The 16,803-nt window shown below is 52.6% G+C and overlaps 2 protein-coding genes across 3 annotated transcripts in view; both read left to right on the top strand.

The window, feature by feature from the left end:
* Mbtps1 (membrane bound transcription factor peptidase, site 1) overlaps positions 1–1,839 on the top strand; it is a 50,548-nt gene extending 48,709 nt beyond the window's left edge. The window contains exon 24 of one of the 2 annotated variants that reach the window (XM_028752407.1): positions 1,007–1,839. In XM_028752407.1, the coding sequence (XP_028608240.1) occupies positions 1,007–1,203 (197 nt within the window). In that variant the 3' untranslated portion in view covers positions 1,204–1,839. The remainder of the gene's footprint in view (positions 1–1,006) is intronic. The other variant, XM_028752408.1, reaches the window with a different exon arrangement.
* A 7,245-nt stretch (positions 1,840–9,084) lies between these two features.
* Positions 9,085–16,803, top strand: part of Slc38a8 (solute carrier family 38 member 8) — a 19,975-nt gene continuing 12,256 nt past the window's right edge. Inside the window, exons 1-4 of the mRNA XM_028753835.1 lie at positions 9,085–9,267; positions 10,362–10,560; positions 14,063–14,195; positions 15,948–16,049. Of these exons, the coding sequence (XP_028609668.1) occupies positions 9,085–9,267; positions 10,362–10,560; positions 14,063–14,195; positions 15,948–16,049 (617 nt within the window). The remainder of the gene's footprint in view (positions 9,268–10,361; positions 10,561–14,062; positions 14,196–15,947; positions 16,050–16,803) is intronic.

Here is a 16,803-nt window from a genome sequence, read left to right as displayed (position 1 = left end):
GCTGGCTACATGGTGCACACATGTTCTACACACCGGATCTCAGTGTGTTGGCTACATGGTGCACTCAGGATTTTCCAGAGTACCTTGGATGCTCTTCACTAAAGTTCTGCAAGCAGATATGTATTATGGACCCCAGGAAACAGCTTTCCTCTGTGAGGTTCATCTGTTATTCTGGCCTCTGAGGCCTCTGATACTATGTAGCCTGTCTTAACAGCTGGAACGACTCCTGACTGAGCTGTGCCAGGCTCCTGAGGTGATCCCTCCTGTCATCTGCTTGGATGAGCTCTTTGTCCTGAGCGTACTTAGTACTCCAGGTCTCTGTATGTTAGCTGGGAGAGTTGGTCCCAGGTCCCTCCAGCTGAGTGTATGTGGGCCTTTTATTCTGGAAACTCCTGCAGCCTCCTCAGAGAATCATAGCTCCCAAGGAATCATAGCTGTTCTCTGGGTTTCAGGAATTGTCTAGGAAAGGGTACCCCAGCCCTTGGAGGCCAACGATGGGCACTTCATTGGATGAAACCAAGATCTATCTGAAAGCCTGAGGTAGAAGCTGTAGAGTAGCCAGTGATAGTGAACTCGGGAGCCCTTGGCACTGCCTGCTTACAGTGTCATTCACTTAACCTGAGGCTCATCTGAGGGCACCTCCAGGAGGCATTGCCCCTGAGAACATGGCCAGCAGGCCTCTGGTACCTCTGCCTCACTCTTCCTCAGCTAGTAAGACTCTAGCACTGTCCTCTTCCTCTCTGGATTGAGACTAGTGTCCATTGATCTCTGGGGAGAAGAAGCTTCTCTGGGTCCTCTTGATGCAGGCTGGCTGATCAAGGTCTGTCTGCTCCACAGAGGCCAGGATTAGAAACAGTCGGAAATGCCTCTCCCCATACTCTGGTTAGCAGCCCATGCTGCTTAACTCTGGCTCAGAAGTAATGTCTGTCTTGCTAGCCCAGCTATTCTCAGAAGGGCTATAGCTGTAGTTTTGTGACACCACTGACCAGTCACTGTCCTCTTTCAGGGATCATGCCTGGCCGCTACAACCAGGAGGTGGGCCAGACCATCCCTGTCTTTGCCTTCCTCGGAGCCATGGTAGCCCTGGCCTTCTTCGTGGTACAGATCAGCAAGGCCAAGAGCCGGCCGAAGCGGAGGAGACCCAGGGCGAAACGTCCACAACTTGCACAGCAGGCCCACCCCACAAGGACCCCATCAGTGTGACCGTCACAGTGGCCAGCCACAGAAGCTAACAAGCCTTGAACCACTCTGGTGACCACACAGCATCAGAGAGCATCCTGGGAAGTGCCTGTTTCCAAGGAACCCTGTCTCCGGCTTGTGGCTGGCTTAGAGTGTTCTGCCCGGGCATCTGTGAGGCACTTCCTGCAGCGCCTCTCTCTGTGCTTGGCCCTGGCAGAAGGTGCCCAATAGCTCAGCCTCCAGTGGCATCAGGCCCAGTGACAGTGCACCAAAGACACAGAGCCTGGAAGGGCTGTCGGGACATACTTTCTACATAACGCTACATCCCTGACCAAGCGAGGACATGCTTGTTACAGGCTATTTTCTCTATTTATTGTGGGACAGTCACTTTAAAGACTTGTGCTGGTTGGAAGAAGAGCTGTTGTTTTTGTCAGTCAAGTGCAGTTTTCTGCAACGACATCATGAAGAATCGGATTCCGTGGCCTCCGTTTTGATGAGAGGACACACTGAACTGAAGGGAACTTGCACAAATGTGGGAGATGCAGGCTTTCGCTTTATTTTTTTATAACTATCAACTGCCATCATGTTTTGTAATTTGGGGTCTTGATTTCACCGTTGTTGGTGAAGGAAATTTTCAATAAATATGCATAACCTTACAAAGCTGGAATGTGTCGTGCTCCAGACCCCTGCACCTTCCCATTCTCTCTGACAGTGCAGGGTCTCCATTCATCCACTGTAGAAATGTTCATGTCAGGAGATGTTTTCGTGAGCCCTGCTCTTCTCACTAGGTAGCATGGCCAGTGCCACTCGACTCTTAGCTCCAGAACATTCTTTTTGTTTGTTTGTTTGTTTTTGTTTGTTTTCGAGACAGGGTTTCTCTGTGTAGCCCTGGCTGTCCTGGAACTCACTCTGTAGACCAGGCTAGCCTTGAACTCTCGAACTCAGAGATCTGCCTGCCTCTGCCTCCCAAGTGCTGGGATTAAAGGCATGTGCCACCACCGCCCGGACAGAATATTCTTATTACTCTCAAGGAAACCTCAGGCCTGTTAGTGGGCACCCGTATCTCACCCCTCACCCTGCAGCTAGTTTGCTTTCTGTAATTTGCCTGTTGTATTTTCTGTTAGGACATCACAGCCGGTTTCTTTTGGTTTGCATCATGTCCTCAAGCATCTTTCATGGCGTAGTAGGTATTAGAGACCATTCCTTTTCCTGGCTGAATAATATTCTGCTATGGCTAGACCACTTGCCAACTACTATGGATAGTGTCGTCATTCACGGGCTGGGGAGCAAGCATGTGTGTGTTTCTCTTGAGAGTCTCCCTAGGAGGGATGACCTCATGTGTTTGAAGGAGCTGTCAAACTTTCCAAAGCAGTGCAGTTCACACCTCTGCCAGCGGTGTGAATTCTGGCTTCTCCGTGTCCTGGCCTGCGCATGTCTCTGCTGTTCTGATGCTGTGCTACAGTGACACCCCTGTGGTTTCACTGTGTAGTCCTCAATACTGAGGCGAAATGGCCCTTTATGCGTCTTCCTTGGGGCAATGCTGGTTCCACTGTGGGCTTGGTTTTTGACGAGGTCATTTGAATCTTTGTTACGGACTTGTGAGCTTCCTTTATGTGTCCTTACCAGACTTGAAGTGCGCTCCCTCCTTCTGAGTGGCCTTTAAAGTATGAACATCAGTAATATTTGGTCAGGTTTGGGCTTCCTCCTTCACTTGCTTCTTTAAGCATGCCGAGTTCCAGCATCTTCAGCATGGAATCCCCGTCTAAGCAGGGTACCACACATGCCAACTGCCGAGCACTAGCCCTGGACACCATGCCTGAGAACAGCTGCCTGGAGGCCAGGGGCTGCTGTGGCTCGTGGGCAGGAGGATGTCCAGGAAGAAAAGGGGAGGATTCCCTGGGTGTCTTGCCCTTGGCAGGTCTGTGGGTCACTCGTAGCAATAGCTGCTCTCATGGCTGCTGTTGGTCTGAGAGGTATTCCTAAGGCCCATGAAGTGCTGGGTCCCTGTTCCAGGTACTTCAGGATGTCACAAGCTGCCTTGGCTATATCAGCATACAGTGGACCCCGTGTTTGCATATAGCTCCTACTTGCCTTCAAAGGAGTAATTGTAGAGGCTTTGTGTCACTCTGAGGCACATGGGCTCACTCACTGTCAGATGAGAGGACCACTAGGATTATTGCACAGGGCCCAGAAAGCAGGAATGAGAAGGGCCGGGGCCTTGGGGATGAGGGAGTTCTGGCCACTTCAGCCTCATCTTAGGCAGCATAAGTTGTTAGTGACTTGAGCCTGAAGTATGGAATCTGTGAAATTCCCCAGCTCAGATCTCATCTCTGCCTCTGGCACTTGTCATGACTGCAGGTGACGTCTCTGGGCTTTGGTTAATGTGTGAAACAGCCAGCGACACCTCCTTCACGTGGACATGAGAAGGTGAGCTGCTGTGGACACGGGACTAGCTCAGCTCTGATGACAGCATGCTGCTGACTACAGAGAGCTCCAGCCTGTGCACAGCTGGTCCCTGCACACTTGCCACAAGATCACTTCACCATCTCAACACAAAACTTCTTTTGCTTCCTCTAGACACCTTACCACCTCAACCCCAGCCCTGCCAGCTCCCAAGTGGTGTGTGATCTCAGCTCACGCTTGATCTCTCTTGATCTTTGTATCAGACACCCGTATCCCAGGCTTTACACGCTCAGGTCTGTCTATGCTGGAACGCATACAGAAAGCGATGACTCTTGTACCTCTGGAAGCTGAAGATAGGCCTTGGGGGTGGACCAGCTCCATAGCAGCTTAGACTGGACCTGCCAAGCCTTCACCACCGAGCACCCCTGAGCTGAAGTGGGCAACAAGCTAAGACTGCTTAACATCTTGCAGTAGTACTGGGCTATCCTCGGGTTGGACTGATTTAGCCAGAGCAAGGAAGCCCACTGAGGTGAGGCAGGCTGGAAACCCTTGATCTGCTGTGCCACACATTGCGCGGGGCTGGGGCTGTCAGTTTTACCCCAGATACTACCTGTAATATATCCTAATAGGATGTTGGTTTCATTCACTGGTACCTAGAGAGCACAGAGGAATAGCCTAGAAACACAAGTTCTATATGTCTTGCCCCTATTGTCTTCATCCATCCGGAAGGATCTGAATTAGTGGAGATAGTAAAACCTTGCAGCCCCTTTCCTAGATGTTCCTGGAAGTGGCTGGACCAAAGCCGCAGGAGACATGCATACTGCTATTAGAGCCGAGTTGCAGAGGCCACAATGGGCTGATGGTGGAGGAGATGGCAAACTCAGTCTGGAAGGATGCTAACAGCATGATAAACCTTAACCGCCCGCGTGCAGTGTGGTAGGAAAAGCTGCATCTCCTGCGACGGCATCGGTGTGAAATGTCCAGAGCAGACAGAGCCATGGAGACAAAGCAGATTAGCTGTTGCCAGGGCTGGAGGAGAAGGGTGCTGGGGAGAGGAAGGGGGCTGGCGTTGAAAATGCTCAGGAATTAGTGCCACAGTACTGGGAGTCTACCTAAACCCCGAGGTGCACTCAGCATGGCTAACATGGTGATTATGCACCCCCCCCCACTTTCCTTTCACAGGCTCACACAGACCTCCCCAGGGGATCTTTGTGATTGGTCCGGCTCCCGGGACACTGAGAAGGATCATTGGCTCTACAGATCTGAGTAGGCCGTGGTGGGTGCAGAGGCTATGGGCTTGGCAGAGGCTCTAGCTCTCTACCTGCCCCAGATGTGCCCTGCCTCAGGCCTCTTGGTTACCTAGCCTTCAGGTTTCTTCCTGGTCACACTTTTGGCAAGAGGATGGTAAACTTGAGAGTGAATCTAAGAAGATGTCCTTAAACCTCCTTAAGTTCCTCCGACTTCTCCTCCATCTTTAGACAGGACTCCTAGGTACCTGCAGAAGCAGCCTCATGATCAGGAGAGGGGCCAAAAGGACCCAGGAGGATTGTAACCACAGACCCAGCCCTTGCCCAGAGCTTGAGGCCTCTTAGTTTCTCGAGGATCAGGGCAAATGACCTGGGAAGGGGACCTGCAAACAACTGTTCCCTAACGTTAGCTCTGGAGGTTGGCCGAGGGATGCCGAGGAGGCTCCTGGAGGACCGTCTCCTGCCCGTCGCACCTCCAGTGGCAGCTGCACATCTTTGGCTCATGGCCTGTCATCTTCCAGACTCACCTCTCCAGGCCCTTCTGTCCTCAATGACCTCTGACCTCCTGCACTCTTCCAAGGACACCTGTTATAAGTGACTGTTGGTGAAGAGACACAAAACCACCCGTGTACCCTAGGTAGGACACCAAGGGCTTGTTGAACCAGTGAGCTCAATGGAGTTTGTTACGGGAACATGGGTGACTCTGAGACACCCCCTCGAGCGTTGAACCCCAAAGTTGCCCCAGTCACCCTCTGCCCCCGCAGGAAGAAGCTGATGGATTAGCATCTCAGACAAGGGTCGTATGGCCGTGTCTAAGTGGATTTCAGCAGGCCTAACCTCCATGAGGGGCTTCTGCTGTGCTTACATGACCACTTCAGGCTCACCTCTCCACTTCAGGGGTCTTATCTGCAGACCCCTCCTGCCCTGTGCAGTCCCATCACAAAGACTGCAAGTTAGGAGGAGGCCATTTTGTCCCCTCGTCAGCCAGCCACACTGGTTTTTACATCCCTAAGGTGTCACGTGTTTACCAAAGGGAAACCACAGATCCCTGTGAGCTGCCACTAAAAGCCTAAGGGACCTGCTGTGGATTCTGAGCCCTAGCTCTGTGGCACCAGCATTCATTGGACTGCCTCTGCAGGGGCTGTGGAGCCCCAGGAAGCCCCACCTACTCAGTATGGTGGCCTGCCTCCTTTTCAACACACTTCTTAGACAGCTGTTAGGAGCCCTGTATCAAACCAGTGTAGCCTGGGGTGCTGATGGACTGGCACTGGCAGCTTCTAGAGGCTCCCTGTAGGGCTGAGGTTTAAAAGAACCTGTGTGTTGCGGGGAGGGGGAACTTAGGCAATGTCATGTGACCTGCACCCTGCTTCAGCACTAACTGCTAACAATGCTGCCTCTTTCTTGCTAGTCATGTATGACTACAGACAGAAGACAGTTTTCACAGGTGGTCAAGACAGAGACCCAGTGCCAATGAGGTGGCCACACCCACAAGCTGCCTTACATGATCGAGAAGTTTCTAAGCATTGGTGAGAGTCCCCATCATACACTCCGTGGGGAGGAACAGAATGGCCCTCGGGAAGCCCCTGATGGGACAGGTGGACGGATGCACAGCCAGCAGAATGGAGACGGCTCAAAGGCATGGGGGCTCCAGACCAGCACCACGCAATCCACCACCTGCAGGATCCCCAGGGTGCCTGTGCACGCATCCTTGCCTGTCTTCTGCTCCGGTGCCATGGGCCCGACTGCAATGGGCTGAGCAGAGGGTGGCCTCCCACCCACCCCTAGCTACAGATGGAGCCCTGCAGGGTGCCCCTTCCACAGCTTGGGAAAGGTCACACCGCTCTGGGAGGGCGGCAGGGGGTGGATATCAAAGCCCCAAAGAATTAAGAGATCATGGAATTTTACAGCCCGGTGGCCAATTTCTAAGTCATGCACACTAATAGGCAGCTAATGAGGGACCCTGGGCAGGGACCGAGGAGTGCCCTGAGACCCTGAGCCTGATTAAGGAGTACAAAGCTTTAGCCACTAACTGGCCGAGCGCTTTTTATCTGTTTCCTTAGGAGCCCATTAGTGCGGGTAGAGGTGGGGCATTGAGCCTCCTGGCTCCTGGAGGGTGTGCACTGGGTCACCTCTATGCTACTGTGTGTGTCCCATCCCTCTCCCTCCCAACCTGGGCTCCTGCCCTGCCCTGCTTCTCACTCCTGTAGCATCTCCACCTGGCCCAGAGCCTCCCTCTAGTGAGGAGGATGTGGATTTGAACGACCTTATTCAGTTCAGCAGGGCCAGTGAACACCACACCCCAGACCAGTGCATAAAAACCCGGGCCATAGCCATGGCGAACGAGTAGCCCCATGAGAAGGCCAGAGGAAACATTCCCCAGATCCTTCAGAGGGAGGATGGCCCCATCACAGGCTGACTAAACCTCAGACCTGGGTCTCTAGAGTGAGAGAAATCCCTGATGTTTCAAGTCACCAAGCTTGTGGGATTTCGTTACAGCTGCCCCAGGAGCTTTCATAAGGGGAAGACCTGTGAAAGTGATTTACTGTTCTTTCTGGAGTCTCTTCCTTCCTTCCCTCCCTCCCTCCTTCCTTTCTTCCTTCATTCCTCCTCTCTCTTCCCTCCCTCCTCCCTCTACTCTTCCTCCCTCCTCCCTCAACCCTTCCTCCCTCCTCCCTCCATCCTTCCAGTACTTCCTGTGCGCTGACTCTTGTCAGCACAGGGCAGGGGGCCAGCGGAATCACAGCCTTCCCAGACGTTCATGCTGAGGTGCTGTCAGGCATTGAGTGAGCACCAGCTGTGTGGAGCTTCAAGGAGGTCACCAAGTCAGGGCAGAGACGCTAGACACACAGGGGGAAACGGCACTTTGGGGGTGTCCCTGACAGGCTGATTGGATGGGGTGGGGGCTCTGGGCATGTTTGATAGAAAGCACTTCTCAGCAGGGTCTCTGGGCCAGCAGCAGGAAACAGGCAGATTCTCAGACCCCATCCCAGGCCCACTGAGGCAGAAGTTCCAGGGATGGACTGGTTGCTTGTCTGCAGGAGTCCTCTGGGGGATTCCCAAGAAGCGAGTTGGGGGTCAGGCTTCCAGCAACAAGCCAATGAAAAAGCCAGGTTGGTCTTGACGTTGGAGTTTGTCTTTTGCCAGCTTAGCAGCCACACACTGCTTCAGAAAGCATCCAAGTTCGCCTTCTACTCAGCGTGGCTCCTGCCTGGAGCTTATTAGCAAGAACCTTGGGCTTCCCCAACAGGCTTCCCCTACCTTTCAACAAGCTCCCAGGCACATCTGAGGCACGGGGTTAGTTTGATGAGCACCTGCCGCTGGCCTCATAAAAGAGGACCTACCAGGGATGCTTAGTGACCCTTCCACAGATGGGCTTCAGTGAGACATACTGCCAACCAGTGACAGCCAGTAATGGTGATAGACAGCCTTCTTCCATGACCCTCCCCAAGACCAGGGAGGCTTAGAGGGGCTGCCAAAGGTAGGGGCTCTGAAGAAACTGACCCCAGGCCTGCAGTGGGTGGGGTCAGCTTCTGAGGGCATAGATGGATCCCAGCTGGGCTCTGCCCAACAAGCAGCTGACGAAGCCACACCCCAAGGAGGGGCTTTGGCCGATCACAGGACATCCCAATCAGGTTAGAAACCTCCAAAATTGCAAGCTCTTTGAACAGGTGGCCTTAGTCTGTCTTCTCTGCCCCTCAGGCTTGGATTCCTAACCCAACACATGCCCTTAGGGCCCCCTAATGAACGCCTCAAGAGCCCAGACCTGTGGAGGTAGACTCTCCTTCCACCCGCCTCCCATGGCTGCAGCAGTGCAGCCAAAACACTAAGAGGAAGCCTGAGTTTGAATCTGCTGGCCCAGGCCTGCAGGGCACCTTACTGGGTTTGGTAAGGACTAGGGCTCCGGGCACTTCGGGAGCTGAGTTTGGAAGCACAGTTGTGGGTGGGAGCTGGGGAGAAATGTTCCACCAGGAGAGGAAGCCGGGGCTTCAGATGGAAAGGGCAAGGAGAAATAAGATCATGGTTGCCTCGGGGTTAGAGGGAGGACGGGAGAGAGAAGAAGCGTAAGGTAAGTTAGGGGGCCAGGTGTGGATGAATGTGGCCCACTTTGGAAGAGGAGAGGAAACGGAAGAGGATGGGGGTTGGGGGAGTGAGGCGTACCATTGTTGCCCTGTCTCATGCTAACCTTGAGAACTTGAGTTTAAAGGATCAGAAAAGGAAGGTTCAATGCTAGCCCTCCCTTTCTGCTGCCTCAGCCATGGAAGGGCAGCCCAAAGGGAGCAGAGGCCTTCTGGAGAAGCCTGCTACCACCCATCCCTCTCTGTCCTCACTGGGTGCCGTGTTCATCCTCCTGAAGTCTGCACTGGGTGCCGGACTACTCAACTTCCCCTGGGCCTTCTACAAGGCAGGAGGCATGGTGCCCACCTTCCTGGTGGCCCTGGTGAGTCACCGAGGTGTCTGGGGGCAGATAGAAGATGGTTCTTCCGGGTGGGATCTTTATCATTGCTTCTGCAGAGCTGGCTGTCTTGTGTGTGCTAGCGTGGGATCTTGTTCCCGAGCCTCAGTACCTGGGGGACATGTCCCACACTAAGTGGGTTAAAAGCAAGAACTATCTACCAATCTCCAGGGGCTTTTAGAGTTAGGATGAGATCCATCACGGCCTGAAGGATTACCAGGAAAAATAGCCACAAGCTGTAGGCACGCACGGTTGTACCTCCTGATACAGGACCAGGACAGTACTAGATGTGGGACTGTCCAGGGGTGGTGTGGGGCTGTGTGCTGAGGGGCTTGTCTTGGGACAGGTGTCCAAGGGCAGCAGAGGCCCTTTTAAGTTTAGCCCATGAGGGAGGGGTGTACAGGACACTGAGAACTCAACAGTGGGTCCCCCAAAGCATCCTGGAGAATTAGCAATCCCAGCAGGCCACTCATATACCCTGGCTTCTGAGTGCGTCTGGGCAAAGCAGACAGGAGAGAGCACAGGGGCCTGTTTGTGGGACCTGGGGTGAATTGTGGGTTCGGGGCAGTAGTCTAACTCAATGTATGTGTGAATATTGTTCATTATAAATGACGGAGAGAGCCCTGGAAAGCCATAAATAAAGAGCCCCACCCCCACAAACCACCAACCCCGCCCTTCTCACAGACAACTCACCCTGAGCCTGCGCCAGACCCCAGCACCCATGAGTGGTGGGTGGGTGGGTAGGAGGAACCGTCATCATTGCATAGGCCAGACAGCAGGGTTTCACGGCACACAGGCCGGCCTGAGGTTCTGAGCCAGATGTCCTTGTTCCGCCCCCACATTCCTCGCCTTGCCTCTCAAGGGAACGGGAGAGCATTTCAACCTGCTGGCTTTGTGAAGTTTCTTCTGTCCTGTGGGACAGAGCTGTCAGGTTCCCAGACTCAGTACAGCTGGCAGCGCCCACCTCCCCTGAAGCTCTTGGGTAGAGAGAGCTCTTGCAGAGACTTCATGGAGGGTACTCTTGGGCCACTGGCCTGAGTCACCCCCCCTGATGTGCAGTCCCATGGTCCCCTCTGCAGGTATCTTTGGTCTTCCTGATCAGTGGCCTGGTCATCCTGGGCTACGCAGCATCTGTCAGTGGCCAGACCACCTACCAGGGTGTGGTCCGTGAGCTATGTGGTCCCGCCATGGGGAAGCTGTGTGAGGCCTGCTTCCTGACCAACCTGCTCATGATCTCTGTGGCTTTCCTCAGAGTGATCGGGGACCAGCTGGAGAAGTGTGAGTCCCTTTCCTGGCATTGGCATAATCCGGGGTGCAGGACCTAAAATGACTCTGGGGTGGGGGGCAGTTGATGAGCAGGACCAGTGGGTAGTTGAAGGACTGACCACAGGGGGGCAGTAGAGGGATGGCCTCGCCTGAGGAACCCAACATGGTTAGCGAGGGAACAGTCATGAGGGTGTGAGAGAGCCGATGGTTACAGATGGAATGGCTCACGGAGACAGCCCATTTCACAGAAGGGAAAATTAAGCCAAGTGCAGCACGCCGGGCTTAGGAACTTGCTGTGCCTTCCACCCTGACTCACAGGATACCTGCGCCATCTTGGTTCGTTTCCTTTATTTGTTATTCAGGTCCTCCGGTTCCTGTTTCATTATATCACTCGCAAGACACAATTAAGAGATTTAGAGAATCTTGAGACTTAACTTGTGACTCAGCTCTCGTCATGCTTGGTGAATGTTCCATGTTCCGTTTTGAAACAGGGTCTCGCCGGGCGGTGGTGGCACACGCCTTTAATCCCAGCACTTGGGAGGCAGAGGCAGGCGGATTTCTGAGTTCGAGGCCAGCCTGGTCTACAGAGTGAGCTCCAGGACAGCCAGGGCTACACAGAGGAACCCTGTCTCGAAAGACCAAAAAAAAAAAAAAAAAAAAAAAAAAAAAAAAAAAAAAAAAAAGAAAGAAAAGAAAAAAAGAAACAGGGTCTCATATAGCCCAGGCTGGACTAGAACTGAGCTCACTACATAGTTGAGAATCCTTAGCTCCTAATCCCACGCTCTCATTCCATTTCTTTTTTAAAAAAAAAATTTTTAAACATGTGTGTATGTGTGGCAGGGGAGGGGGGCATGTATGTGTGTGAGCGTAGTGTTCACAGAGGCCAGAGGTGTCGGACCTCCCAGAGCTGGAGTTACAGCTGGACATGAACCACCAGATGTAGATGTTGGAAAGCAAACTGGACCACACAAAGGCAGTGTGTGTCCCTTCCCCAGTCATCTCCCCAGCCCCGTGCCTTTGTCCTGAGCACTGTGATTACAGGCGTGTGCCACCATGCCTGGTTTATGCAGTTCTGGGGATGGAATCCAGGACTCCCGCTCGGTTCTCTGAGCCACATCCCCAGGCTGTTTTTTTGTTTTGTTTTTTCCCCTGAGATTTTAAATGCCTTGGTTAGTCTACCTTTATCTCAGCACCCGGTGACGAGCCTCCAGCTGTGACTTCCGACCTTGCCCCCACCCTGTAGTTCCAGACTCGGCTCCAAGGCTTTTGAAGCCCCGTGGTTAGACGACACATCTTTTATTAATATGAAATATTCTGCTTTATCTCTGGCATGAAGCCTTCTTCTCTATTAATAGACTCACTGGCTTCAAGATCAGCGTCCACGGGCAACCCTCCTATTCTTCTCTGAAGCCGGCTACAGCTCGGGGTTGTAAACACACTCCTTGTAAACAGCATATGGCTGAGTCTTGTGGGTTTTTTTTTTTTTTTTTTTTTTTTTTTTTTATCATCTTGACAACCTCAGGCTTTTAATTGGAATCTTTAGGCTTAATTGGAATATAGCTGTTGCTCGGGTTAGATGACAGTCTATTATGTTGCTGTTTCTTTCTCTTTCGCCCTTGCATGAAGAGGCCCCTGGCTGTGGGGTCCCATACCCAAGAATGTGGAGGATGGACTCTCTGGACCTTTCAGGGAGTAAAAGGTCACGCACTGGCAATGGCATGTGGAACCCATCCTATGCCCCAGATCTGGGCTGTGTTGAGGAGTCAGAGTCTCCAGGATAGAGCACTGTGACCAGTGTCCTGACCGAGAGATGAGCCACCCCAGGTCTCGGTGGACTGACAGGAGGGAGCACACAATGTCTCTTTCTGGTCCATCACTGGGGATGTATCTGTTCTTGATATCCCACGCTCTTGGAAAGAAGATGTTAAAAGCAGGCTGAGTGTGTAGGGACAGTTACTGTGTGAGTTAGGTACACAAATGACCCCATAGGCTGAGGACTTCATGGGCTGTCTAGTCAGTTCAGGTTTATGAAGGAGGAAGGGTCATAGCGATTTGAGGGCGGTGTTTCCTGGCCGCAGATAACTTGGGAGGGGGTGGGGAGTGAAGGTTTTGTGCCCCACCCTCTGTGGCATTCTAAAGCCCACCTAGGATCTCTTTTTTTTTTTTTTTTTTGAGACAGGGTTTCTCTGTGTAGCCCTGACTGTCCTGGAACTCACTCTGTAGACCAGGCTGGCCTCAAACTCAGAAATCCACCTGCCTCTGCCTCCCAAGTGCTGGGATTAAAGGCATGTGCCACCACTGCCCGGCTCCACCTAGGATCTCTATGTACCCTTCACAACCTGCCTCCTCTTGGTGGCACAGGGGTGAAGGGCTTCTCTCTGCAGGGTGACCTGGCTGTAGGGCTCTTCCACACCTCACCAGATGGAGGAGCTGTTCTCCCAAGGCAGTTATTTCTCTGAGAGGTATTTGATGAGCTCAGAAAAGGGTTTACTTGGGCAGTGTGAGCATCCCTCCCCAGCCGCGCCTCTGTCCAGCGGTCACCTTGCCTGTGACTCCCAGGTCACTCCAGCCTCAGGCTGTCTGCCACTTCATGCTCCCTTCCCCCATCCACCCTCCCTCTTAGTTCACATTAGCCTTGCTGTCCCCTGGTGCTCTCACTGAGAGGCTGTCCCCTGCCCTTGAGTCAGGAGTGCTCTGTCACGGCTTTGTCGTGGCCAGTTTCAGTGTGGCTTTTAGGGTTGGCAGCGTCCAGCTTGGAGAACTCCTGGCTGCCGTGAGCCAGGTTGAGCTATTAAGAGGGCCCCTGAGGTGAGGCAGAAGACTAAGGGAAAGGCTCTAGGGTCTCTAGCAGCCACTGGAAGTGGGCTGCTGCTGTCCAGGGTCCCCCCAGACCAGCTCTGTCATCAGCTCAGGTGCCTGTAAGAGTTCTAACCACTCTTGGTAGAAAGGAGGGGCCAGCCCAGCTCCCCCCAAGGTTTACCCCCTAATTTACAGTGTGGGCGAGATTTACGGTTCTCAGCCACCTAGTTTTGGAGTGAGCAGTTACTGAGCAGCTGTGCATGAAAGAACCAAGGGGCTCATTTCTTCCCAGAGTGTTTCCGAGCCAAACCAAAGGGAGCCTTGGTCAGTTCTCAGTGCCACAAAGGCAAAGAAAGAAGCTCAGTGTATGCTTGTTGAGTAACTTCATGAAATATAGGGGTTCCTTCCTTCAAGGGGGCATAGGATGGACCCCCATCCCATTTCTTTTCTTTTTTTTTTTTTTTTGAGACAAGGTTTTTCTGTGTAGCCCCTGGCTGTCCTGGAACTCACTCTGTAGACCAGGCTGGCCTCGAACTCAGAGATCCGCTTGCCTCTGCCTCCCAAGTGCTGGGATTAAAGGCATGCACCACCACCGCCCGGCCCCCATCCCATTTCTGATCCCTTTACTCCAGGCTGACTTAGCCACCAGCCCATGTGTCTGTACCCCATGGTTACTGTGGGGTCCAAGCCTAGCTCCCAATCCTGTCTCTAACAGTGTGTGACTCCCTCCTGCCTGACGTCCCACAGCCCTGGTACGCAGCCCAGAACTTCACCCTGCCCCTGATCTCTGTGCTGGTCATCTTTCCCCTGTCAGCACTTCGGGAAATCGCCCTCCAGAAGTACACCAGGTATGGGGGCCTCCGTGGCTTCTGGGCAGGGCAGCTCTGTGCCAGGGTGGCATTTTGGGGAATAAACTGTGAGACATAAAGGTTTGCTTCCAGTTGAGAAGAAAATTGGAAGTTTTACAGGTTTGTGTACCCATAGCAGAAAATATAAATAAGCCAAGAAATACTGATAGCCAGTCTTTAAAAAATAATTTGAGCACTGTGCCCGGTAGAACACATCTTTGATCCTGGGACTTGGGATGCAGAAGGAGGTGGATCTCCATGAGTTCAAGGTCAGCCTGGTCTACAAAGCAAGTCCAGAACAGCCAGGGCTATACAGAGAAACCATGTCTTGAAAAACCAAATTAAAAAAAAAAATAACTTGAGCGCTGGGCAGTCGTGGTATACACCTTTAATCTCAGCACTCAGGAGGCAGAGGCAGGTGGACTTCTGCATTCAAGGCCAGCCTGGTCTACAGAGCAAGTTCCAGGACAGCCAGGGCTACACAGAGAAACCCTGTCTCAGAAAATAATAATAATAATTCATAACAATGATTTTAATTTATTCTTCAACAGTTTCCACCATGTGTAAGGTTATTCCCATGTCCTGCAGCAAGTGGCCTAAGAGACCTCATGGCAGGTCTCGGCGTGGCGTTTAGGAGGGTTGGCAGCATCCAGGTTGGAGCTCTCCTGGCTGCCATGGACAAAGTTGAGCTAGCAGAAATGCCCCAAGAGATGGGGCAGAAGTCTGGGGGGAGGGCCCCCTGAATGCTGGCTTTAAAGACAGATTCCACTACACCCAGCTTAAACTCTTTTTAAAAATTTTTTTAATTAAAAAATTAAATTAATTAAAATTAATTTTTAAAAAAGATATTTTAATTAGCATACTTCTATAAGGGTACTTCACAGGTCCTTAGCTTTGGTTAGAGTCATCCCGTACCTTCCCTCTCTCTCTATGTTTAACCTTTGACCTCAGGATCACCCCCTACGTTTTAATATCCCGTGTGCTCTCCTGTTGGCTTCTTCATGCTTCTTCTGGCTCTCGTATGAGAGAGAATGAACAGTGTAGAGCTTGCCTGTCTGGGTCTGGGTCGTCTCCCTTTCTTCCAGTGTCATCCATTTTCCTTGGTGTGTCCTTACAGCTGAGTTAAATGCCGTCAGAACAGCACACGTTGTCATGTGACGGGGGCAGGCTTCCCACACACCCAGCCTCGCAGGCTCTACAGTCAGATGAACACGGTTTTTAGTTCATTTTTGACCTTGAAGCTCCCAGGAAGGGTGCTGAAAAGCCAAGGCCTAATGACATTCTTGGTCCAAGTTCACTGAAGTGCATTGCCTTTCCCTTGTGTAAAAATAACAATGGATTTTTGTAACCCTGGGAGCAGAAGCCTCAGGGCCCAGTCCCTCCACACCTGCAGCCTACAAGGCTCCCTCAGGCCACACCAGGCTCATCTTCTCCTCCCCTGGGGCCAAGGCTGAGGATGTCCTGACTTGCTTGTCAAACTTCAGCAGCTGACTGGTGCTCGCTGGTGAGAGGAAAGCTATCCCAATTGTTCTCCCCAAGGATGCTGGGCCTCCTGGATCCCGTACCTCTGAACTCTGGACCAGAGCAGCACTGTCCAACCACCTCCCAGTGCTCCCCGTGTGGAAAGGGAACAGTGGTTCAGGAGCAGAGCGGCCTGGCTCCACTCTAGCCAGGGCAGAGCCGGGATAGCCATGTGGGCATCGGCTGTGTGTCTCTGCTGTGGGGTCTCTGATTCTACCCCATGTCTGTCAGCATCCTAGGTACCCTGGCTGCCTGCTACCTTGCTCTGGTCATCACAGTGCAGTACTACCTATGGCCCCAGGGCCTCCTACGCCAGCCTGTTCCTTTGCTGAGGTGAGTCTAGGGAAACAGTTTTTCCTGCTTCTCAAGTGGAACTAGGATTCTTTTCTTTTTTTTTTTTTTTTTTTTTTTTGGTTTGACGAGACAGGGTTTCTCTGTGTAATCCTGGCTGTCCTGGAACTCACTCTGTTGACCAGGCTGGCCTCGAACTCAAAAGTCTGCCTGCCTCTGCCTCCCAAGTGCTGGGATTAAAGGTGTGTGCCACCACTGCCCGGTTGGGACTAGGATTCTTGAAATGGGATTCTCAGAGGATTGCTGCCCAACCCTGGTTCTCTCCCACGAGATCCATCCTTTCTCTGATGTATAATAAAAACCAAGGAAGTTTCTCCTTCAGGAAAAAAAAAAGGCACCAAAGACCACAGCAGCCTGGGGCTCCTAAGCCAAAACCAGACATACTGTCTATGTGGAAGCTGACAGGTACCCAGGCTTAGGGAACCATGGGGCTGTTGAACAGCCCTAACTAGGGCTGAAAGTAAGGTAGGGTGTCATGTGGGGACTCAGAGCTGCTCTGAAGACCATTGTTTCTGAAATGGGTGAACTGGGGAACCCTTGGTGTTCTGGGCACAACAGGGATGGAGCATGGCTTGTTCCTGAAAAGGATTGCCAAGTGTTCTATGGGAGGCAGGCAGGAAGTCCCAGCCTAGATGTGATGCCTCAGGCTGGGGAGTATCTCAGGCTGGGGAGCATCCCAGGCTGGGGAGCATCCCAGGCTGGAGAGCATCCCAGGCTGGAGAGCATCCCAGGCTGG

This window comes from Grammomys surdaster, unplaced genomic scaffold (genome assembly GCF_004785775.1).
Source record: "Grammomys surdaster isolate TR1022 unplaced genomic scaffold, NIH_TR_1.0 128, whole genome shotgun sequence".
Taxonomy (NCBI): domain Eukaryota; kingdom Metazoa; phylum Chordata; class Mammalia; order Rodentia; family Muridae; genus Grammomys; species Grammomys surdaster.
This window is presented reverse-complemented; position numbering and strand designations above follow the sequence as displayed.